At 38.8% G+C, this 26,219-nt stretch overlaps 1 protein-coding gene across 1 annotated transcript in view; it reads left to right on the top strand.

The window, feature by feature from the left end:
- The window catches only part of ARID1B (AT-rich interaction domain 1B), a 420,009-nt gene that overhangs the window by 274,457 nt on the left and 119,333 nt on the right, over positions 1 to 26,219 (top strand). The window contains exon 5 of the mRNA XM_040238889.1: positions 20,314 to 20,557. Within this exon, the coding sequence (XP_040094823.1) occupies positions 20,314 to 20,557 (244 nt within the window). The remainder of the gene's footprint in view (positions 1 to 20,313; positions 20,558 to 26,219) is intronic.

Here is a 26,219-nt window from a genome sequence, read left to right on the forward strand (position 1 = left end):
TAGATATGTCAGGTTTTCCCTGATGTTTAGCTTTCCAATGTAAGGTTAAAATCTTAAATAGTATTTATTACTTGCCAGGTCTGCCCCAAGTTTCTCTCCTTTGTTTGCTTTATTTTGCACATATAGTCATGGGTCTACTCATTTTGTTCACCCAGAAAGTGCTTAAACAGTCACTATTCGTGTTACACTATTCTATTTTCCTGCCCGTTGTTACTTTCTCTCATTGTCTTTTGCTCTCTCCTTCCCCCTTTTCGTCCTGTCTTTCTGTTCTACTAGATGTAATTATATATCTACTAGATGTAATATGTGGCCAGCTTTTCCATAAATTCAGTTAATTTCACTGTTCTCAGGAATTTAATTTCAGTTTGTACTGTATCCCATATGTTTAAGACCTAAAACAATTATAGATACTTCAGAACTCAGAACTCTATAAAATAAACTGTTTACCTTATCAGATTGCACTGGGGATCCATTGCAGGTTGAGAACTGTGCTAGATCACAGATGGTATACTTCATGGATTATGATTTCACAAAGCAGTCTGTCTTCACATTTTGCTCCTCTTCTATTTCACGCTCATGAATCCTATGGGTAATCAGTAGCCAGAATGAAAAAAAAATCAGTTGCTTTATCAGTTTATGTGATAAAATGTTGTTGTTTATTCGCTCAGTCATTTCTGCCTCTTTGTGACCCCGTGGACTGTAGCCTCCCAGGCACCTCTGTCCATTAGATTTCCCAGGCAAAATGGAGTGGGTTGCCATTTCCTTCCAGGGGATCTTCCCAATCCAGAGATCGAACCCGAGTCTCCTGCATTGGCAGGCAGATTCTTTACCACTGAACCACCAGGGAAGCCCCAAACATTTATTTTATTACTGTTTGGATTCCCTCTGAATGTAGTCGTGCATTCCTTTGCCGTGTTAGAGGCAGACATCCTGCCCAGATTAGGTCACAAGGGAAGAGGACATGTATATGCTTTCTGTCTGTGGCCGTGGGAGGGAGTTACTCTCTGAGGTGCCACTTTATGATTCTTGGTTTATGGACTTGGGTGTGTCAGCTATTGTGATTCACCCACAAGGAGATAGAGTGAACAAAAAATTGGCGAACTAGAAAAAACATCCTGTGAGGCTCAGCAAAAGATAGAAATTAGAAAATAAAAGATTTGTTTTAAATCACCAAAGAACCTATTAAACTGTCCTACTATTGTGCATCCTGAGACATCTCTGCTACGTGGTTTTGCATGTTGTTGTTCTTTTTAACACTGACACAAAGTCGTATCTTTATTGCTCAGTGAAACAGGAGATTTTGAGATAGAGGCATGTACCTAGATACATAATGTGGAATAATAATTATTAGAAAATGTGCTCAAGGAGATATAGTGTGCTCTCATAAAGAGTAACACACTCACGTGCCCATAGACACACACACTCTGTCCTTTGAAATCTTAAATGAGGTTATCGGTGTCGGCATGCATGCTCTGTCCTTTCTGACTCTTTGCAACTCATGGACTGGAGCCCGCCAGACTCCTCTATCCATGGGATTTTCCAGGCAAGAATACTGGAGTGGGTTTCCATTTCTTCCTCCAGGGAATCTTCTCCCCCTAGGGATCAAACCTGTGTCTCTTGTGTTTACCTGCATTGGCAGGCGAATTCTTTACCCTGAGTCACCTGGGAAGCCTCAGGTATCAATGTCAGCAGTTTTGTTTTAATAAATATACCTCGAAAACTGCATTCTAATGTAGTCTGTGTCTATAGAACTTGTGCATAATTTAATTTAGCCTCTCTGGACCTCGGTTTTACATTGTATAATAAAAATGCAGGATAGGAGTAAATGTTTACTGAAGCTTCATTTACTTCTGAAAATTCTGTACAGTTCATGACAGTCCATCTTAAGTGTTCTCTTCCAAAGGAGTCAAACTTTGCCATCCCCACATTTTATTACTTATCTCCTAACACATATGTACCTGAAATATTAAATAACGAGCCTCAACAACTCTTTAAGAATTGATGAAGTCTAGTTTAGCTAATACTAGCATGTGTTAGCTGTTGAAGTCTAGAAATAGGTCCTTTTATTTTTTATATACTACTCATGCCCTAAGGGTGTCAGATTTGGGAACCTTGTTATTTACTGTTAACAGAATATTCAGTTGTAAGTTCCTGAGAACTCTTTATGGCCTAATATTGTCAACCATCGGCGACTTGGTTATAAAGTTACTAATCAAAAAATGTAATCTGATGTTTGCAGCCCACTGCAAATTTAACTCCACAAATGTCATATATAGGCTACAGTTAATGCAGTAACTTAGCTCTGTCAGAAATATTCTCTAGAAAAGCCCACCAGTGTCAAGTAAGGCCTGTCTTAGTTTCTTACCACTCTTGGACATTTAAACTCCCCTCTTTTCAGCATTTATTCATGTTTCTTGGACCAGGAATGTTACGCTAGTCAAGGGCAATCCTCCGTGAATGCTGAGAACATAGACCAATTGCCAGTATCTAAAGCAAACATGGAGAATTTTCTCTGTGAAGAATTCAGCATCAGCTTGACACTAATAATCATGAGTGGTAGGTAATGAGAGGCTGCAAGCCAGTGAAAAGTAATTCTGCAAACATACCTTTCTTTGTAACACACCAGCACCTAATAGCCTAGTTTCTGTAACTAACTGACTGCACAAAATGGTTTTCCAGCATCCTAGCCTCTGAGAACAACTTTCTGCTCTTGGAAACTTGAATTATTCTCTTAAAGGGGATGATGTAGGATGCTTATAATTTTTTAAATTAAAAAATTCACAAATTATAAAAGGGGAAATCAGCAGGGAAGCAAAATGTTTATTTTCTTGATAGAGGGTGACAAGTAGGTCAGTTGGTGCATTTTTTAATTTTGCATACATGTGCTTAAAGTTACGCTGTTTTGCCATTCTTTAGAATAAAGACTAGAAGGAAATATGGCAAAATGTTATAATTTGGTTAACTTAAATAGCAGTACTGTTGAGGATTTTTGTTTTCTGATTTCTTGTTTATATTATTTTAAGATATTTATCTTATTTTTCCTTTAACAGAAAATAAATGACACCATGTAGTATATTTTTATTGCTGTTACTGAAGTCTGTTTTTGTTTTGAGTCAGTAGTAAATGAAATCAAGTTTATCAGATTTTTTTCTCATTTGAATTAATATGTGTATTGAGATAATTGGAGGTTTGATGTTCTCAGCTCTTAGAATACAAGGACGTAGAATTAAGGGAGAATTGAGATATTCATCTCATTTTTAAAATATTACAAAACTAAATCTCCTGTTTTATTGAGAAGCATTGATTAGAGCTCTTAAGATGTAGATTTGTCTGATGCAAAAGGTAATGTTTAGCTTTAAAGACCCAATAATACATTCCTATTTTTTACTTGCTAAAAATTAACGTCTCTATCATTAGTAGATTTGTACCCCCTTTTTTGTTACTAGTTAAAGTCCTCAGTAAAATAAAGTTAACAGTAGATGTCACTTCATAATTGCAATAATGATCACACAGCTGTGTTTTCCTCAGTTTATAACACATGTCAGCATCAGTTTAGGAGCTCAGCTTCATTTCCTGCCCAGATAGAATTCTGCAGACTATTATTGTGGTGAGAAAGCAGAGCATCCTGTTGGTCATTGCTTGGCTGCGAAGGCCAGGAGTGGAGGTGCTTCAGTTTTCAGAAATGCCCGACTGAGCTCTGCCTCTAGTCATGCTTCTGTCCTTTTTATATTTATTTACTTGCTCACTTGTTTTTTACTTACTTTTTAAATATTTTTCTTTGCTAGATTAAGAATCATTTTATTTATGAGTATCTGAATTTTTGAGGAGGAACTTTTACACTTAAATGAACCTGTAAGAAGCCCATAGAAAAGCAAGTGCCTGCAGCGCTAATAATGAGAACTGACAAGGCAATCCTGCTGGGTTTATTTATGACCTTCTGCCTTTGTTAGCTCTTGTGAGAAATTCCTTTCTAACCATAACAATATTGTTGGAGTTTGGCACTGTACGGAGAAATCCTACCGAGCCCCAGGGCCCACAAACTGGCACTCATTCAGCTCATAACAGATTGCTATGCTTGTTGTAGTTTTACATTTTTCCTTCACTCCTCTTTTATTTAATTCATAAGTAGTTTTCACCAGTCTTTATATGCATGCTTTTAAAAATACACTGCTTTTATTCTCAGAGCCAAAATCCATTTTTTCCTTAACATGATGTCTTATCTACTTAGCAGTGTTGAGGATAATTCAGAAGAGATTGGAATACAGAAAGATAAGAGGCAGGTGTATTTAGCACAAGGACAGATCATAGAAAGTCATATCACATTCTTCAAACTGGTGGACCATAGTGTCAGTCCTCAACAGCCACGTATGGTTACTCATTCTCAAGTTAAAGTGAGCTCAGCAGAATAAATTTACCTCTGGTTATAATTTTATGACACTCAAGTTATTATTTAAACTCCATTTCGGTACCTTAAGATCCTGTTTAGCTTGCTTGCTTTCTTTTACAATTTCCAAATGAAATGAGAGATTTAAAGGCATCAATTCACAAAGAGAATTGTGTTTAAAATTGTAGTTTTCTTTGGAAGTAAAAGGAAATCAATAATTTTGAACATGTAACTCTTACAACAAGACCCTTGACGGCAGTGTTCTGTATGGAGTTATTTAGACCATAGGCAACAGAGAAACCTGAAGCAGGGTGGTATTCAGTTGTTTCCTATTAACCGGTCCTGTTTCTTCAGTGTTGCCAACAGTGACAGATTTATAGTCATATTAGATTCTCTCTGAAATACTGATTGGCATGTGACTTCTGTTTCCTCTGAGATTCTTTGGGTTCAAGGTACCAGCTTCTTGGGGAACCAGCTCTGCAAGACCCATTTAACTAAAAGCACCCATGTCTGTGTGTGTTGAGTGTTCAGTTTTAGGGGTTGCAGTGTCAGTCTGGGACTGCTGTATCATAAGGCCATACTGTTAAAATCAGTATTTATATTTTTGCTTTGTTCTATTTACATAAAGGCTGATTTTTTTAAGTTTTTTTGGCTATCTGACTATGTACAAGCAGACTTGGTAATGAAGACCATGAGGAAATTTTTGTTAAAATATCTTACCCTGATAAAATGTGAAAACTGTGCACAGGAGCATAATTTTTATTTGTCCAACTTTGTCTTGTTATTTTATTACCATATACTTTTGTATTAAGTTTTAACATCTATTCTGAAAATACTAATATTTTTACTATTTATGAGATTTGGTTATACTCACTCACCAAGCTTATAAGTGAAATATTTTTCTAGAAGTCATTTGTAAATTCTTTATTCTGTATTGAAAATTATTTTTACATTATAAACAGAGTTTTTAAAAAAGTATTAAGTATTTGAAATGTGTATATGGTAACGTGTATGTATGCACTCATTTGTAAATTCTTTATTCTGTATTGAAAATTATTTTTACATTACAAACAGTTTTTAAAAAAGTATTAAGTATTTGAAATGTGTATATGGTAACATGTGTATGTATGCACTCACATACATAGTAGCTATTTATTGAACATTTACTGTATGCTTGCTGCTGCTGCTGCTAAGTCGCTTCAGTCGTGTCCAACTCTGTGCGACCCCGTAGACGGCAGCCCACCAGGCTCCCCCGTCCCTGGGATTCTCCAGGCAAGAACACTGGAGTGGGTTGCCATTTCCTTCTCTAATGCATGAAAGTGAAAAGTGAAAGTGAACTCGCTCAGTCGTGCCTGACTCTTAGTGACCCCATGGACTGTAGCCCACCAGGCTCCTCCATCCATGGGATTTTCCAGACAAGAGTACTGGAGTGGGTTGCCATTGCCTTCTCTGTACTGTATGCTTAGTTTTCATAATTGTATTTCATTCTTACCATGGCATAATTGGGCTTCCCTCGTAGCTCAGTCGGTAAAGAATCTGCCTGCCATGCAGGAGACCTGGGTTAAATTCCTGGGTTCGATTCCTAGGTGGGAAGATCCCCTGGAGAAGGAAATGGCAATCCTCTCCAGTATCCTTGCCTGGAAAATCCCATGGACAGAGGAGCCTGGTGGCCTACAGTCCACGGGATCACAAGAATTGGACACAACTTAGTGACAAAACCACCACCATGGCATAATTAATATTTATCCCCTATTTTTTTATTTTTTTATTTTTTTATTTATTTATTTATTTTTTAATCCCCTATTTTAGATGATGAGCTTGAGGCTCAGTGGAGTCAAGTAACTTGCCCAAGATTAGGGGAAGTTGGTGGAGCCAGGACTTGATTTCAAAATGCCCTTATTCCAGAATGTATGCTTTTAACTGCTACACTATTCCTGTATACCTACATTACAGTAAATAACGAGTACTTACCCGGCACCAGGCTTCATGCTTAGTGCTTTATGTACACCATTTACCTCACTGAACTCTCCGTGAGACACTGTGAGGTCATTACTTCTGTTGTGCCTGTGCTGCATACAGATGAGAGGTTGTGGCTGATGGCACTCAGTCGTTCGCCCAAGTCCTCTGAGTCAGTGAGAGAGGAGCTGGGATTGGGGTCCAGCCAGGGTGTGGTCCCAGAGCCCAGCTTCCCCATAACTTCCTACCCCCAAAACAATAAAAATATTCAAAACAAAACTAACAATCTAACAAATGCATTTTAAAAGCCAGTCATTAGAAGGGGGGAATAAGATGGAGAGATTCAGAAGGAGGTGTCATGGCACTTTCCAGGGATCTTTAGGTTGCTGAAGAGTTTAAGTCTAATTTTATATCAAAACTTATGGTTTACTGGGATAAAGAGGAATTCAGCAATGTGGTGGTCTTGTGAGTCAGGCTATTAAGGTGTCTCCCTTGTTCCAAGGGTTTAGAAGTCAAAGGAAATGTGAATTTTACCATTCTGCCTTTCAGAATCCTCTCTCTTAATTTGTTTACACTGTCTTTGAGACCACTTAAGGTGGACTAAAGTGGTCATCAGAGAAAACTCTTTATTCTTCTTGGTGACCTGAGAACATGCTCCAAGCAACAGGATAATTACCTGTAAGTGTGAGGTACAGTAATACCATTGCCTGGCATACAGATGGCTCTGTCGGGAGGTAGTGTGGGTAAATGTGAAATGTGCTAGAATTCAAGACCTAACTCAGGTCCTTATCAATTGATGATGATGATCACCGTCACCATCATTAGTATTATCGATATTAGAAGTTTCTGTCTGAAACTCTGAGTAGGTTTATAACCACCTCCTTTGGAAAAGTAGTTTTGAAGTAATACATTATAAAATGGTTATATGTTCTTAGGAAGATTTATTATATAAAATACCCCTTAGTGCTAGCACTTGAGGTATTGAGTGACCAGTTGCCCCTGTACAAAGTTGAAAACAACCTTTCATCTCATTGAGTCTGAAAATCATAACTGAAAATGAGGAAACATTCATGTTTTTAAGTTTGACTTTGAGGGGAGTGTTGCATGTGCTGAATTTCATTGTTATTCAGCCGCTCAGTCGTGTCCATCTCTGCGACCCCATGGACCACAGCACGCCAGGCTTCCCTGTCCTTCACCATCACCCAGAGTTTGGTCGGACTCATGTCCATTGAGTTGATGATGCCATCCAACCATCTTATCTTCTGTCTCCCCCTTCTCCTCCCACCCTCAGTCTTTCCCAGCATCAGGGTCTTTTCCAGTGAGTCGGCTCTTCACATCAGGCGGTCACAGTACAACAATAGCCTTTACACAACATTTCCATCTGTAATCTACTCAGGCTGACTATGTTAAAACATTTTTTTTGAATTCTCTACTTTTTTCTAAAACCCTCAGAAGTCTTAAAAATGATTCCTATGGAAATGTAAAAACTTCACCTTAAATAGTGAGTCATTATGGTTATTTTCCTTAATATTTTTTTCCAGTACTATAATATTTGTTATAACTTCATTGACAGAATTATTGTTGAAAACCTGTGTTCATAAACACAGTGCAAGCAGTCTTTATCGTACTCAGAGCTTATGAATGTTGGAAACGGCTAGGTCAGTGCCCACTGGGATCAGGAACCTGGGGAAGGGTGTGATTCCCTGCCTCCTCTTCACTTTGCAGCCGTTTCCTTCTGCTGACGCTTCAGTCTGGCTCTGTATCCCCAGTGGCTCAGTGGTTTAGGCTCTCTAACCCACTGCCTCTCCTCTATGGTTACTAGTGATAACAGCTCACACTTACGGAGATGCTGCAGCACTAATTCTTTTACGTATAACTTCTCATTTAATTCTCACAACAATTCTTGTTAGCAGATACTAGCATTTCCCCCATTTTATAGATAAGGGGAGTATGAAGCACAGAACGGTTAAGTATGTTGCCCATGGTCAGTGTCAAAGTGGTCAAAGCCGAAGTCTGGAAGTAAGTGGTCCTACTTCAGAGTTTGCAATTGTAGCAAATGCTAGCAGTTTATTAAAACTCGACCTGGGAAGTTCTGTAGTAGATAGGTATGATGCAGGATCATGGAGGAAGGAGCTGTGCAGCTCATTCTGGTGGTGTAAATATCCCCGGAGTCCTTACCAAGTGGTGATGGAAGACTCCCCGAGGGAGGTAGGGCTTACTCGGCTAAACCGCATGCAGAGGTTCCTGGAGCAGCCCCCCGCCCTGATCCCCAGAGGGTGCTGCTGCCTCTCCTGTCGCCTCCTCTGATCTTGGCTCCTGCTGCTGCTCTGACCTGAATTCCACCACCAGGCTTACAGTCCACTTCTTTCTCTCGTGCCTTCTCTTCTGTGTCAGATACATACTGCCACGTTCAGAGTTTTGCTTAGTTTTCTATCAGTATTTGCGAGATTTATATTAACATTTTTAGTTCTAGGTCATTCAATTTCATTGCTGTATAGTATCCCATTTTCTGAATAGATCTCTTGATTTTATATCACTGGAAAATTAGATTGTCTTTTTTTTTTTTTATTATTACAATACAATACTGAAGCAGTGCTACTATGCTTATATATGTTTCCATAGTGTGTATGCCAGTGTATAAACCTAGGAGTGAACATCCTGGATCATAAGGTAAATAAATGCATCTTCAGCTTTAGAAAATGCTTATAAATTTTTATCCAAAGTAGTTATTCTAAGTTACATAGCTGTGTCTGGAAGAGAACAGAGTGTGTATTTTTCTCTCTCCAATGTTTTATGGTCATGAAATCTCAATTGGAAGAAGAATTGATGCTTTTGAACTGTGGTATTGGAGAAGACTCTTGAGAGTCCCTTGAACTGCAAGAAGATCAAGCCAATCAATCCTAAAGGAAATCAGTCCTGAATATTCATTGGAAGGACTGATACTGAAGTTGAAGCTCCAATACTTTGGCCACCTGATAAAAAGAACTGGCTCACTGGAAAAGACCCTGATGCTGGGAAAGATTGAAGGCAGGAGGAGAAGGGGACGACAGAGGATGAGATGGTTGGGTGGCATCACCAACTCAATGGACATGAGTTTGAGCAAATTTTGGGAGATAATGAAAGACAGGGAAACCTGGTCCATGGGGTCACAACAAGTCAACACAACTTAGCAACTGAACAACAACAACTACTACCGTTTAGTGTTGACAGGAGTATTACCTGATCACTTCTGTGGTATTCTTCCCCTAAATCCGTAACCCCAGCCTAACCATGAGAAAACACTAGACACAAATTGAAGAACATTCCACAAAATACCTCAGAAGTGCTCTTTAAATGTGTTGTGGTTGTGGAAAACAGGGAAGGATTTGAGAAATTATCACCGATCAGAGGAGACTAAGGAGACAAGGTGAATAAATGTGATATGTGTCCTGGAACAGGAGGAAGACTGTACTGTAAAGGCTGCAAATTTGAATGAAGTCTAGTTTCATTGATAGTATTATACCAATTTCAGGTTCATAGTTTTAATAGATGTGCCCTGGTTACCATGTAAAATGTCAGCATTAAGGCAAACTGAGTGAAGGAACATCAGTAGTGTCTTTGCCGCTTCCAGGTAAGGCTAAAGTCATTTCAAAACAAAAGGTTTTAAAAATTCAGTGAAGGATGTAGAATAAGTATCTATGTTCATGTGCCTCATGTGACTGGGTAAAATGTCAAAAAATGAAGTTTTAGTATTAATTCTACAGCAGAACTTCCGTTTATTCCATATAGACCTGGTGCAGTTTGTGAGCTGTTTTTTTCTGTTTTTGTTTTTCAAGTTGCTAATTTATTTGCAGTTCCTATATGTCTTATTGAAGTATTTCATTGCTGTATACTGAAGAAATAGAGGTCTCTTGAGGGTTATGCTTTTTTGTTTTTAACTTTTATTTTCAGAATTTCTATGTGCTAAGCATTGTACTTCTAAGATATACAGTAGTTGGTTTTTACCATGAGAGATGCAAACGATGGTGTCGATTGCTTTTCTGCTGTAAAGATTTATGATATACTTTCAGTAATAAAACCTCATATCAGTAGACAAACTCTAAATCTTACATATTTACAGATCTTGTTAGTTTGTCAGTTTGCTTTCAAAGCACATGGGTCATTCATACTTACAGTTTCATACCTGGTGTTGATATTTGTAAAACACCAAACCATAAGCCCGCATACCCGCATTCCTGCACCTATGTGGCATGAGCTCATTTTCTTCCTGTGTAACTAAGATGTCTTTTCATACTGTTCACGGGGTTCTCATAAAGAAAGCTGAGTGCCAAAGAATTGATGCTTTTGAACTGTGGTGTTGGAGAAGACTCTTGAGAGTCCCTTGGACTGCAAGGAGATCAAATAAGTCAGTCCTAAAGGATATCAGTCCTGAATATTCATTGGAAGGACTGAGGACTGATGCTGAAGCTGAAGCTACAATACTTTGGCCATCTGAGGCAAAGAACTGTCTCCTTAGAAAGACCCTGATGCTGGGAAAGATTGAAGGCAGGAGGAGAAGGGGATGACGGAAGATGAGATGGTTGGATGGCATCACCGACTCAATGGATATGAGTTTGAGCAGGCTCCGGGAGTTGGTGATGGACAGGGAAGCCTGGTGTGCTGCAGTTCATGAGGTCGCAGAGAGTCGGACATGACTGAGTGACTGAACTGAACTGAGACTAGGAGTCTTCAGAATTTGGTTTTGGAATAGAATATGCAGTTAAAGAATATAATCTGTCAAATTGTTACTCATAATTAGTCTTCAAACACTATTGTGCCGTTTTAAGGGTAAAGTGTATCCTTAAAATCGTTTTAGCCATTGATTCTTAAGTATAAATGAAAGGAGTAAGATGACTGTAGGCTCATGAAATTATTCCAGTTAGAAAGCACACTAATATTTAACCTGGGCTATAGTTATTTAAGCACTTTTGGTTTTGTTCACCTATATATTAAGTTTTATATAGTACTAATATATATAGATTTTTTTTAATATTTTACAAATTTATTTTTGAATGGTACCTGCCATTTTAATCATGTTTAAAGCAATCTGTGTTCATAAACATTTGAAAACAAGAGGGTTTGGGGGTTTTTTTGTTTTGTTTTGTTTTGCTTTAAAATGTTTAACATTTCTCATTTGGCACTACACTGTATTTTTTTTTTTTTTACTTACCCTTTAGACCTCTGTTGGCTCCCTAATTCCTAAAATTGTAAGTTCATATTCCTTGGCCTGAGCCTGTGAAGTCACTCACAACTGTCCCTGGGTGCCCTCTTCAGCTGCATCCTCTCTCATTCTGCTTTTCCAGCCTCCCCCTTCCGACATGGCATAGTCTCCCATAGTTTTTGCCTGCACCCATGGTTCTCTCTGCTCTCCACTTATCACTCCTCTCCTGGACCCATTACAGACAGCAGCCCCTGGCCTGATGTGAGCTGGCTGAAGACCTACCATTCTGTATTCCACAATACTTGTTAAGTCACCCGTCCATCACAGAGTTTCTGCTTTGTCATAGAACTTAAAAACCTGCTTAGCTGTTTCTGTCTCCATTGAGACTCCATGAAAGAAGGATGCTGAAGTGTTCAAGATCACCTGTGCAGGCCAATTTAATTGTAAAATGTCATCCACATGAAAAAATGGTCTACCTTTTCCCCTACTTCCTCCCACCTACCCATCCCACACCTCCATATGCAAACCTTAGAGAGGGCCTGCCTGCCTGAGGCTGTGCCTGTCCCTCCTCAAATTATTTAGTATTCTCACTTTATTATATAGCTTTAGTTTCACCAGTAGTCTTCCATTTGTATTAAGTATGTTCTTTAAGATGCCATTGTTCTTAAAATAACAAAGGGCCAGCAGTTACTCACATGTGAATCTTTTTTAGTGTTTTCAGCACTGTTTGGGGCTTTGACTTGAGGTCAGGAAGGGTCCTGTGCCGGCTATTTTAGCCAGTGAAATCAATTAAAAAACATTTTGACTGGTAGGAACAATGGGCTAGAGCTAACAAGATGTTGTAGGGTCCTCATGAAAGAAAATGCATATAGTATCTCTGCTATAGAGAGTTGTGGTTATAGTTGTTACCCCTAAAAATCATCAGATCATGATCTTGAGCATCAAATCATCAGGATCATCACCTGAAAGGGTAGTCCCAGGATTATAACCATGAAGGGCAATGCTATTTACAGATGAAAATTATTCCCAAGTTCCATACAACTAAAAGATAAATATAAATTTTCTTACCAAGTTATTTTTAAGTTCAAGACTGTCTGTACTATGTTTGCACAATATGATAAACACTATTTGTTGGGTCTCTGTCGTTATTCCTACTCTACATAATGTCTGCTATTAATAGCAGAAGAGCAGAGACTCTCCCTGGGCAGACTTCAAAAACTGAGAATAATTTAGGGTCCCCTTGAGGTCTGTGAAGTGAAAAAAATTCCCTTACATGATGCATATTTCATAGTTATATTGTTTACTGCTTCTAAATTTAGAGTGGCAATTTGATATCAGGGGTTTTAGCCAAAGGAACTTTGTGGATGGCTTTTATTTTAGGTGGAAAGTTTTTAAAAATCAAAGGAAATATAATCATTATAAATTTTTTTGCTTAGGATAGCATGCTTAATTCCAAATCCTGTTTCTGTAAAGTATCAGTTCAGCTAATTATCTTGTAAATATCCCTTTAAGATGAAAGTTACCCATCAAGGAATCTTTGCTTGAGAGAGGATGCAAATGAATCAGGTGAAAGTTGTTTCCCCAAAAAGTGGTTATTGGCTACCTCTCTTAAAATGAATTCTGACTCATTAATTTTCCTTGTGTTATCCCTGGCTTTGGATATGAGTTTGTCATTTGTTGAGCTTGTGACTATTTTTAAATTAGGATCAAACATTTTTTTCCAGTTGACATCATACATATTAAGGCTAAGAATTGTATATACCCTGGACCAGAGGAGCCTGGTAGGCTACAGTCCATGGGATTGCAAGAGTCCGACATGCCTTAGCAACTAAACCACCATCACATATAATGAAAAGATACATATTTGTTATTTGGATATGTTTAAGTAGAAAGTAAGATACATATTTATATAACTTTGTAAGAAGATGCTTTGTAGGTCTAAAAATTAGTGCTTGGCAGGATTTATTCATGGATTCCTTCTATGCCTTTCCATTTTTAATTCGTTTACCCCGGAAGTCTGAGCTTTTAACTCATTTGCTGTCTAGACAGATGAAAGCAGCAGGAACTTTGGTAGGTGTCTTGAAGTACACCATTATGTAGGTTTGTGCTGAAAAGAAGCCTACAAATATCATGGAAATTAAACAGTCACTGTGAGGTTGTTCTTTTTGTGTATGTATGTCAGTCAAATTATTGGCTCAATTCTAATATCAACCTCAAGGTGTATTTGTATCACATGTCCAAAATGATAGTTCTGAAATAAGGTTGGAGTGTATGAAGCAATTTTACAGTGTGTTTCCAAGGAGCTAAGCATGTAATGAGCCTGGATGCTTGGCCTCCGGGATGGTAATTGGAAACAGAGGGCCAAGAATTCATTGCTAAATTTTAATGGCAATCTCAGTCGTTTTCAGTAGAGCATTTTTGGTAAATATTTAGAAATGTTTGCATGTACTGGCTTACTTTGTATGGTGTTTGCAGCTGTATTTTACTGTAGAGCTTATAAATTCAGTGACACTCATCAGTGACTGGTCAAATCCTCCTCTCTTCAGCACTGCCCTTAAGAAAGTTAGGGTCTAGTTGGAGAGGGAGAAAGAAAAACTACATGCCAGGATTTCATCCTCAATATTCTAAAAAGGAGAATAGACACTATTTCTGCTTTTGAAGATAACTGACTTTTTTTAAAGACCATTGAGCTGGCATTTTAACCTGTGCTTCAAACCCATGGGAAGTCACAGTGAGAAATCATTAACTGTATCCTATTAAAACCCTTAAACAAGAGACCTGAACTCGTCTCATTGATTGAAATATCTTCTCTGTTTCTAATTCAGTGTTTATCCTCATGCTCTCTTGGGGCTCTTCTGAGCAGGAGATGCCCAATTCATGTGAGGCTTAGCAGTTTTCTACCAGTGGCTGATATAATAATGTCAACTAATTGTATTGAGAACCATAGCTGAGAGTATTTTAGAGTTGATCTGCTTTTTAAAAAACAACAACAAAAAACAAACCATTTATTTAATTAAACAAGGGAGTAAAATTTTCTGACTTATTCCCAGTTCAAGACAGTAAGACATCACCAGAATTGACTGAATTTATCCTTTAGCAAGCTGACTTATTAGATAAACTGAACACCATCAAAACCAAAGAGGTCTCTAGATGTAGTGAAGTCATGATATATGAATGTAAAATATTCTTAGGAAGGATCATGTACAATTTGTATTTATATTTATACTTAATGTTGTATGCCTATTTTATATATCTGTAGATTTCTAAACATTCCTCCTGTGCTCCTTCCTGGCACTTGTTCTATACATTCCGTCATCACTGCCCTGCCCCACCCTGGCCCATCATGTTGAATCAGAACATATCTTTGCTCTATGTTAATTCATCAGTGTTTCTCTTGTCGGAGTCTGATAGGATTGTTACTGCTCTCAGGTGGCATTTCATTCTAAGCACAGTGAAATCTCTTGTACTTGTCACTTAGGTTAGAATGAAAGTTTTACATGGGCTGAAGGTGGAAGGATGATGGTTACAGAGGGGCAAGTCTTTGTGGGGAACTTTCATTTAAATTAAATTTTAAAGTAAAACAAGCTTTCCCCCCCCAAAAAAAGCATTGATTTTCTAAATATAAACTAACCATTGATAGTAGGGACTATATTATTTGGGGTGTGCTGGAAAGTATTCAGTATTCTGAGTGATGTCAGATATTGAAAACCCAATTTGGTAGCAAGACTTTACCAAATCAGATTGTCATGGCAAAATACTGAATTTCCTATGCATGAGCCCATGAAGCCATTGCCTTATCCTCACTCCCTCAGTAAAGAGAGAGGCTGCAAGGAGTGCTGTGGGCAGGGGGGACTCCAGCCCCTTAAAGGAGTCCTCCCTGCAATTACCTTACCTGCCAGTTCCCAGTAAGACAAATGGAAGCACTGTAGCTTGAAGGTGCCTCGCTTAGAATGAGATGCAGGAAGGTCTCTCTGTTCTTTACAGGCATCATAGATCTGATGGTACTTAGAAAAGAAGAATAGAGTTGGTGCCCTGCTGACTAAATTGTCCTCTAGAGGGGTATTCGTTACAGAGCTTCTTTGTTAACTAGGCTGAATGTTTAAACCACTGTTGAACTTCTTTTATTAACATGTTTTAAGATAGCTATACATATGGATACCCTAAGTATCAGCAGGGCGGGAATATTTCCCTATAATTTACATATAAAAGTTACGTGTGTGTATAACAGTAATATAGAAATTATATCTTTTTATTACTCTTCTGTTACACTGAGGTGTAGTCAGCACTGAAATTCTGATGACTTGTGAACACTAAGAAAGCCACCGTTTTTATATTTTTCTCTTGATATTTCTTTGATCAGCTTGTTGAATAACAGAAATGTTTTTCATGCCTTTGCAGCTTGAATGAAGCTCTCTTAACACCCATCCGTGTCACTTTTTCAGCCATAACAGAATTTTAAGGGAGAACAGGGAAGGAATTTACAGGTAGTGCAGAGAATTTTAAAATTTTCCAAGTAACAGTTTGTTTTTTATGAAAAAAGATCTGCATAAAATTTAACTTCAAATAATGATTTTTTAAATTGAATCTATGTCATCTTTTCTGTTGAATTCCATATTGTAGTATATTAGAAAGTAATGGTTTTATATCGTTACCTACCAGTTTTTTTTTTCTTTAAAGAAATCATGAAAGGCGTATTTCCTCCCAACTGATTCTTACGTGATGGACCCTTATTTATGAATAATGCACATTTGTTAGGTAATAGGTATCTGTACACAGAGCCCGCCACCCATTCTTAAGTGGGGCTTCCCTGAGTTAGTCTGATACCACTAAAGAGGAGAATTCTATCTGGCGCCCAGTCAGTGTTTTCCAGGCAGGTGTGAACGTGGAGTCTTTCCCTGTTCCTGGTGAAGCCTGTGTGATTCCTTACGCACGTAGGTCCCCATGCATTTCATCTGAGACCTGTCTGTCTTCCTTCTGTTTCCCCATGGAAGAGGCAAAGGCATGAGAGGCCAGACTAGATACAGCAGGTCAGCACCGTTTTCTGTTAGGGCCAGATAGTAAATATTATAGGCTTTGAGGGCCATAGTCTCAATGCAAGTCTCCATTGTGGCCCCAAAGCAGCCATAGACAGCACTTCGGAGGAATGGCTGTGACTATAAGATGTCCCAGTAACATGTTATGGGACCCTGAAATTTGAATTTCAAGTATTTTTCATGTATCACAAAGTATTACTCTCCTGATTTTTTTTTTCAGTCATTTAAAAATGTGTGGCTTATGGGTGGAGCCGGAATAGGGTAGGATTTCGTTTTAGTCCTCACATAGCTTGCCATGCCCTACTTTGTGGAGCCCACAGGTGTACCCCTTTGCACTTTGGTGAACTCCCTGGTGGCTCAGACGGTAAAGGGTCTGTCTACAATGCGGAAGACCTGGGTTTGATCCCTGGGTTGGAAAGATCCCCTGAAGAAGGAAATGACAACTGACTCCAGGACTATTGCCTGGAAAATCCCAGGGACAGAGGAGCCTGGTAGGCTACACTCCATGGGGTCGCAAAGAGTCAGACATGACTGAGCGACTTCACTTTCACTTTGTATCAGGTTAGGAAAGGAATACGTTGGGGATAGGTACTTAAAGAATTAATCAGGACCCAGCTATCTTCCACACCCGGAGAGAGGCCAGCATTCACCCTGCAGCAAGAGGAATGGGTGGAATCCTGTCCTGTGGTCCCTGTCAGCCTGCACCTCACACTTCTGCATGTCTGTACTTAAGTTTTATTTGGAGGAACTCAGATAATTGTGTTAATTGCTGAAGTGTGAATACTTCACAATTGCTGGGAGAAATATCAATAACCTCAGATATGTACATGACACCACCCTTATGGCAAAAAGTGAAGAACTAAAGAGCCTCTTGATGAAAGTGAAAGAGGAGAGAGAAAAAGTTGGCTTAAAGCTCAACATTCAGAAAACAAAGATGATGCCATCCGGTCTCATCACTTCATGGGAAATAGATGGAGAAACAGTGGAAACAGTGACAGACTTTATTTTTGGGGGCTCCAAAATCACTGCAGATGGTGACTGCAGCCATGAAATAAAAAGACGCTTACTCTTTGGAAGAAAATCTATGACCAACCTAGACAGCATATTAAAAAGCAGAGAAATTACTTTGTCAACAAAGGTCCATCTAGTCAAGGCTATGGTTTTTCCAGTAGTCATGTATGGATTTGAGAGTTGGGCTATAAAGAAAGCAGAGCGCTGAAGAATTGATGCCTTTGAACCTTGTTGTTGGAGAAGACTCTTGAGAGTCCCTTGGACTGCAGGGAGATCCAACCAGTCCATCCTAAAGGAGATCAGTCCTGAGTGTTCATTGGAAGAACTGATATTGAAGCTGATAAACTCCAATACTTTGGCCACCTGATGCGAAGAGCTGACTCCTTAGAAAAGACCCTGTTGCTGGGAAAGATTGAGGGCAGGAGGAGAAGGGGATGATGGAGGATAAGATGGTTGGATGACATCACCGACTCAGTGGACATGAGTTTGGGTGAACTCTGGGAGTTGGTGATGGACAGGGAGGCCTGGCGTGTTGCAGTTCATGGGGTCGCAGAGTTGGACATGACTGAGCGACTGAACTGAACTAAATACTTTCTACATTGTACGTAGCATCTTTCTCACATAATATTCTTTCTCTGTTTCTACCTGGCTTCACAAAAAGTTCTGAAAGTCTGAACTGAACTGTTGTTGAACCCAGTCATCAAGTTGAATACAATGTTTTATCTGCTGAATATATGCAAAACCGTCCATCTCATGTGCCTTAAGTAGAGATATTTATATTAATTAATTATTTATTAATTAATTATTATATTTTCTCTGAATTCTGAAAACATGATTCAGTTTGTCACATTTTATTTTGGAGCTTTGATGATACTTTTTCTAGGGGTGATATTTTCAATCACTTGCTACTGTTAGGTTTCTCACTCATACACGCAATTATATGACGTTGAAGATTACTGTGTTTTACTTAGATGTTATTCTTAGCAGAAGAAAATTTTGCTTTTCTATAATATTCATCTTTTTGTGAGGTTCTCATCTCATCAGCTATTCTTTAGAATGTTTTTAGTCATTGGCAATTTTGCTGTTAAAAAGAGAAAAGTTAATTGTATAATATATGGTTAATAGATAAGCTTTCCAGGAGTCTTGGATCCTCATCCTGAGTTTGTGTTGTGACATTTTGGGGTACCCTGAAGAGCTCTAACCAGCTCTGCTTTAGTGGCCCCCGTTGCACTGCCTGATGTACATTCATTCTTCAGGTCCTAAGCATCTTCCTCCATCAGTTTCCAGAGCCCTAGTTTTAGCAGTCCCAGTGGTAAGCAGTGAGGTAAAATTAAACAGTAAAATTGCGTGAGTGGAAGATGTCAGTTAGGGTTGAATCTGCTTTACAGACAATACCATAACCTAGTATTTCTGATCCCATTCTGCAGTGTTCAGTCCTAAATTATCAAGACAAATTTCTTTTATCCTGCTTCTCAGCCTTTAGGGCTCATTCAGCACCTAGTTCCAGGTCTCATCTGGGTTTGCAGTCAGTAATGCGGGAGCCTCACCACTGCCACAGGCCTGCACTGGTATACAGAGCTCCTGTTGGTGGGAGTCCCAGTTGGGACCTCTGTGCCCAGCGGTGAGGTTCTGTCTGTCCTCTCACTCTGATAAGGGTTCAGAGGACAATTTTCTCATTTCTCTTCTCTCCTCCTGTCATGATCTTTGGCAGGCGCTGTCTGTCCTCAGTGTTGTAGCTGGTAACAATAACGTTGAATCTCTGACCTTTGTTTTCTATGTCTGTCAAATGGGAGTTTTAATATCTGCCTTAGAGGGTATTATGGTAAAATTACAGGACCTTAAAGATTGTTTATTTAGCTTAAAACTGTTACAAAAAGTAAGTTATTGGAGAAGGAAATGGCATCCCACTCCAGTATTCTTGCCTGGGAAATCCTATGGACAGAGGAACAGTCCATGGGCTTGCAAAAGAATAGGACACAACTTAGCGACTAAACAACAAACACAAACATGTACTATACCAACACTCAGTGGTCACTGCTAGGCTGAATAATATACTTTGGTTGCACTTCCTTCTGGTATGGTACCTCTTGTTTTTCTAGAGTTAATAAACAAATGACTGTTTTTAAAAAAGGTAGTAAGTTATAACATTAGGACTCATTTCTGCCAATATAACTTCAAAGGGATTTATTTTCATCATATCAGATAAAAATACACATCACTCTTCTATTTATAAGAGAATTTTTGAATTACCTAAAATATCAGAATTTCTCCCTACAAGGTTTGGTTATAGTTTGGATTGCTATTAAATTAGAAGATCATATTTTGAAATTCAGATAGCCCTTATTGATCTTTAAGTGGGAGGATCCAAAGCCTTTAGTTTTTAGTTTACTGAAGTGATCATGTATGAATCAGGCATTCCATTTAGATGGTACATCACTACCTACTATGCTTTTCCTGTGAGTCTTTGGCGGGTTTTGGACTAGGTGCTGACAGGTTAAAGGAAAGCTGTAGGACAGTTCAATGAAAGAGGTACAAACTTAACTTTTTAGTGACAGACTAGATCCTATGGATTTAACTTATAAGAGACCTCATTAAAGTCTTCTAATAACAAGTGGCCATGCTCTGAATTTGGGGTGTTCTCTAGAAAAATTCTGAAAGGTTAGGGTTAAGATTTTCAAATAGTGTTTTGAGTAGGTATTTGTCCAAATATGTGTTACTCCATCAGTGCATGCTATTTCTTTCCTCCTTAGGACCTGTCTGGCTCCATTGATGACCTCCCCACGGGAACGGAAGCAACTTTGAGCTCAGCAGTCAGTGCATCTGGGTCCACGAGCAGCCAAGGAGATCAGAGCAACCCAGCTCAGTCACCTTTCTCTCCGCATGCATCTCCCCATCTCTCCAGCATCCCTGGGGGCCCATCGCCTTCTCCTGTCGGCTCTCCTGTAGGAAGCAACCAGTCACGATCTGGCCCAATTTCTCCTGCCAGTATTCCAGGTATTCATTTCTTAATAATTACTATTTTACTCTGTAATAAATATAGACCTAGTTTTCATCAATAAAAACATACATACCATTATTATTATGTTTTTGCTGTTTAAAAACCTAATGATGGGACCATCATTAGGAGTTAGGAGTATAACTGTGAATTATCACCAAAGCATACAAGCATCCTAGTTCCTAAGTATACTCAACTAATGAATATAAACACTGAATTAGTAAAATCACCCATTACTTTCAGTTTGCACATTTACCTTAACTTACACCAAAAAATTACTTATTCTCTTAGGATATGTTTCATAGTGATTTTGTTAAATAAGATCCTCTGTTGATAAAGTGAGATTACTGTGGAAGTTATTTTCTACAGTATTTTTAATGTTCATGCTTATCACTGTCTTAATTTGCCAGCATACATTCACGGCCTTGTTATTTATACAAACTCTTACCTTTTAGTTTTGATAGAAGTTCATGTTCCAGTTAACCTCTTGCATCAGCTCTTTCCATACTCGTAGTCTTATAAATCTTTTGCTTCCTTTATCATATACTTGGGGTTATTTATTTGTCAGTTGCGCCATCCTATTCCAGCTTGCTTTCTTATATCAACCATCTTTCATTCAAACCCACCAAGCAGCCAGCTTTCCTTTATCCATCAAATAGATGTAATTTTTTTTCTGTGTAACTTTTGCTAGCATGATGCAGGTGGTTGCCAGAAAATACTTTTTACTCATCTGTCAGAATTACTATTGAATTGCTGATAAATTTTCTGATAGTTTATTTGATTATCTTAAAAACATGGATAGTAATTTTTACCCCATCTTACTATTTTGCTCTTTATATATTTTAAATAAATGGTTTATATATGTATATAAACATATAAGAACATATGAAAAATGCTAATTATGAAACAACTATCGAATGAGTATTCATGGCTCACCATCCAATCTAAGAGCTGGAGTTGCTGTTTTTACCTGTGTGTTCCTTCCTGTCTTCAGCTCTATACCTCTCCTCTGCCTCAGATATCCTCTGAATGTATTTTAAATCATTCTTTCTGGATTATTTTGGGTTCTAAAAGAGTATAAATGAAGTATATATTGTTATTTTTATTTAGTTTTAAGTTTTATAGAAATGTATTATATTAAAAATTATATAATTTATCAGCCAGGTTGAGGGACTTGAGCCTATAAGAGTTGCTAATAATAATTGCAATAGAACACATATAAACCAGGAAGATTCTGGGCAAATCGTGTAGTTACATATGTAATACTATATGTGGTTCTTTTCCACTTAGCTTTTTTGACTAAATGTTATGTTCCCAAGATCCGTATTTTGAATTACATATAATTTTAATATATTTTATTGAAGGCATCTTAATTTTCTTTCAAAAATATTTTCTTGTCCTTATAATGGTTGTTTTAATAATAAAACCTGGATTTACCTGCTTTTAATGTTTTTAAAGCTATGAATACTCTGTATTCTAGAATTCCTTAGACAATTTTTGGTATTGAGATGGTTTTTGAGGTCTTACCTACCTAAACATTGGAAAGTTATATGTAAAATACTATATTTGTCAATGAACTGACCCCATTTTTCTGAATTGCATCAAAAAGACTTTTCTTAGTAAACTAAATGAAAACTTTGCTGAGATATAAAAATATTTTAGTTTTTCATTTAAAATCCCTAATATGGGTAGTTCACAATCTGATGGTTTGCATACATATATTTAGCATTCTAGTTGGGGATTTTGAAAGTTTTATTTCACTGTTTGGATTTTGATGCTGTATGGAACACACACAACTCAACAAAAGAATTTAATTTGGAGGGCATGAGAGCACGTTATAGTGGAAAGTGAAGTCGCTCAGTCATGTCCAACTCTTTGCGACCCCATGGACTGTAGCTTACCAAGTTCCTCTGTCCATGGGATTTTCCAGGCAATAGTACTGGAGTGGGTTGCCATTTCCTTCTCCAGAGGATCTTTCTGACCCAGGGATTGAACCCTGGTCTCCCACATTGTAGACAGATGCTTTACCGCCTGAGCCACCAGGGAAGTCCTGAGTCTGGTACTCAGTTGTATTTTGCATAGGATAAAGTTGTTCAGTGAATTATGATTCTGATGACCTATTATTTATTGTTCAGTTGCTAAGTTGTATCTGACTTTTTGCGACCCCATGGACTGCAGCACGCCAGGCTTCCCTGTCCTCCACTGTCTCCAGGAGTTTGCTCAAATTCATATCCATTGAGTCGGTGATGCCATCCAACCACCCCATTCTCTGCCACCCTCTTCTCCTTTTGCTTTATGTGGCCTGTCCTTCACAGGACCTTCAGGGGAGGAGTTGAATGTGACTTTTCTCTGTTAACTTCTTGGAAAGTGGGTTTTCAATAGAAAAGTTTCAGCTTTCTTGGAAACTATGTTTAAGGCTATTTGTTTTGTAAACTTGTGCCAGAAATTCTAACTGCTCAGGGCCAGGGCCTTCATTTCATTTCATCATAGTGCAGCCTGTATTACTCTATATGATGCTAGGTAAAATTATTCAGCGAAATTTAGTACAGGGATGAAATTACACAGCAAAAGTTCCACTTGTTTTCAGAGGCATGATATCCAGGTAAATCCAGAATTATCTTTGCTGAGTGTGAAGCTGTACAGTAGTAAAATCATGTAAAACATGGAAAATAGAACATTTCTTTAATATTAGTGTCATTCTAAGAGGAATAACCACTTACAAAATCTGGCAAACAGTTTTGGCATCTACTTACCTTTCTCTCCCGGAGAAGGAAATGGCAACCCACTCCAGTATTCTTGCCTGGAGAATCCCATGGACGGAGGAGCCTGGGCTTACAGTCTATGGGGTCACAAAGAGTCAGACACGACTGAGCGACTTCACTTTCACTTTCACTTTACCTTTCTCTCAGATGGAATTATAAGTAACATTTGAGCTGGAGAAACTTTCTCAATCATCTGATCCCCCCTCCTCGTCTTATTGCCACTTGGCAAGCTGCTAAGCCTCCTTGTGCCTCAGTTTCTGTGTCTATAAAGATAATAACCACATCTCACAGGGTTACTATGAAGATGAAATGTGTTAATGTATATAAAGCAAGCTTGCAGTAAGCATTCAGTGCATGTTAATTGTTGTTGTGATTACAGTTATTGTTGTGATTATGGTTATTGTTGTTATTCAAAATGAGATGTAGAGACTTGTCCATGATCATTACTCTCCAGAGTAGCACAGGGGGTTTGGGCTACAAGTCTGAATCTTACACCAGTGGTTTTGTTGTACCATTAAGAGGACATGTATATAAAGTTCCCAGTGATGACTTGCTGAGTTTACTGAGATTATTCAGTAGGACCGCTAGAACTAGCCATGAAAGCGTAATGTATTTTCACAAAGTTGAATCCGTTTTTCTCCTAACTTGAAAAAAAAAAAAAAGAAAAAACAGGTAGGTCAGTGGTTGCTCTTCTGAGAGGTTGAGTCTGAGAAAGTTAAGAGGAGACAGAAGACAAGCATTTTTTTTAAACCCTTGCTTCACTCAGATCATTGGCAAATCGATTTCTGTGTGATGTAATGGGCAGGCAGTCGAGCATAAAATTTACCAATAGATGAGCAGATCAGAATCCTGGGTTATTTCTCACACTTTTTGCATATATTTAGACAACATCAGTCCCACCCTCTCCCTGTTCATAGCCAGGGCTGCCATACTCACTTGAGCAAGTTGCTTGTTGGACCAGGGATGTGGACCAGAGGAGTAAGTGGAGTGAAATACAGCAGCCCTCCAGGGAGAAAGGGCCCCCTTTTGCGATTCACACAGAGGGGCCCCAAAGCTGTCAGCACTCTAGTCCTGGCCTCTTGGTAGTCATCCTCGAGGCCCGACTCCACATGTCACCTGTTTCTATACTCTGTTCTGTAGCCACACCCAGGGACATTCAAACATGCATTTTTAACAGATGCTCCTCAGAAAACTTTCTGTGGTGTTATTTTATGGGGATTTGTTAAAAATCATGCCATATTTTATTGGGGGGGGGGGGGAACGTGGTCTTCCCCTCCCTTTAGTCTGTCTGCCCTTCTTTAAATTTTTTTTTTAAATACACTTTTTTTAACTATGTCATAAGTAATAAAACCACACTTTAGAGATGATATAAAGTTGATTATTTGGGGTTTATATTTAACTAAATGCAGGCATGCTTCCTTAGAGAATAAATGAGCCCTTCAGAGCTGACTCAGTAGTCTTACCTCCTTTTCCCATCTCTAGACCGGATGTTAAGTTTTGTTGGTCTGTACTTTAGCTTCTAAGGCTTCTCAGGTGGCACTGGTAGTGAAGAATCCACCTGCCAGTGCAGGAGACTCAAGAGACATGGGTTCAATCCCTGGGTCAGAAAGATCCCCTGGAGTCGGAAATGGCAACCCACTCCAGTATTCTTGCTTGGAAAATTCCATGGACCGAGGAGCCTGGAGGGCTGCAGTCCTTGGGGTTGCAAAGAGCCGGACACAACTGAGAGACTGAGCACACACACATACACTCTAGATTCTAAGGTAATTTCTAGTCTGTCTACATTTGCTTCTGAGTCTGAACCAATGAAACAAAAATGTCCAACAGAGATCACATGGTTTCTCACCCTGGGCATGATCCTCAGATTGCTTTTTGAAAACATCTGTTTGGAATTTCCCTGTATTTTTTCTGTCTGTAGCCTTTTGCTTTCTTTTCTCCCTCACCCTTCTTCCCATTCCCAGCACTGGCTGGTTTTCCCTGACCCTACTTCTCTCCCATTAACTCCTGCTGTATCTTGCTGCCTCCTCTCCATGTGTCACAGATTGGCTCTTTCAATCATTGTCTCTCAGCAAGTCATTGTTAAAATGCACAGCTGTTGTGTATCTGATAGCTGGGGTGAGGTAAAGCCAGAATGTTATGGGAAGAGTCTTCCTAGCGTGGCTCTCCCTGGGTTTGTTGAAGAAGAGCAGTCATTTTTCTCCATCTCTGCTCTGGTAAATGAAATCAACAGCTAATGATAAGTATCACAGAGGTGGATACACAAAAGCCCAGGAAAGCACCCCGAATGGCTGACTCTGTTTCTTGCCTGTGAAACCGTTTCTCCATCCACTGCACATTCGCCCTCCTGTCATGCTGCCTCGCGAACATTGTGAGTGTCATGGGAACAAGTACTGTGATGCGCTGGCACGACATCAGCCCTGGCACATCCCTAACTCAGTGGGGCTTTTCCTTCCTGAGTTCTTTTGAAAAGCAGGATGGAGATTTTCTGTGGTGAGTAGCCACATGGATTCTCTCCCTTTGTCTGCACATTACTGGGCTCCAGCATCACAGCTGTCTATGGTTAAGGGGGAAACGATCCAGCTTGGTGGTCTAATCTAAACAAGCATTTGAAAATAGAAATGTATATGTTATATGTTCCCTCAGTGCTATTATACATTTTCTAGGTTTTTACTTAGTGTTTCATTTCTCATTCCTCTTCTGGTTGATGTTTTTATATTTAGAAAAAGAAATCTCCCTATCTTTCTAATTGTATGTGTGTATGTACACATTTAAATAAAGTAAATCTACAATGTAGGGTGCAGTTGATTCTGAAATGTATGATAGTAAACATTTCGTTTTCCTTCTAATAAATGATCCCATTGCATTGCTTCCTGGGTTACAGCCAGGAATCAAGTTATGT

The sequence above is a fragment of the Oryx dammah genome, unplaced genomic scaffold, assembly GCF_014754425.2.
Source record: "Oryx dammah isolate SB20612 unplaced genomic scaffold, SCBI_Odam_1.1 HiC_scaffold_4, whole genome shotgun sequence".
Classification (NCBI taxonomy): Eukaryota; Metazoa; Chordata; class Mammalia; order Artiodactyla; family Bovidae; genus Oryx; species Oryx dammah.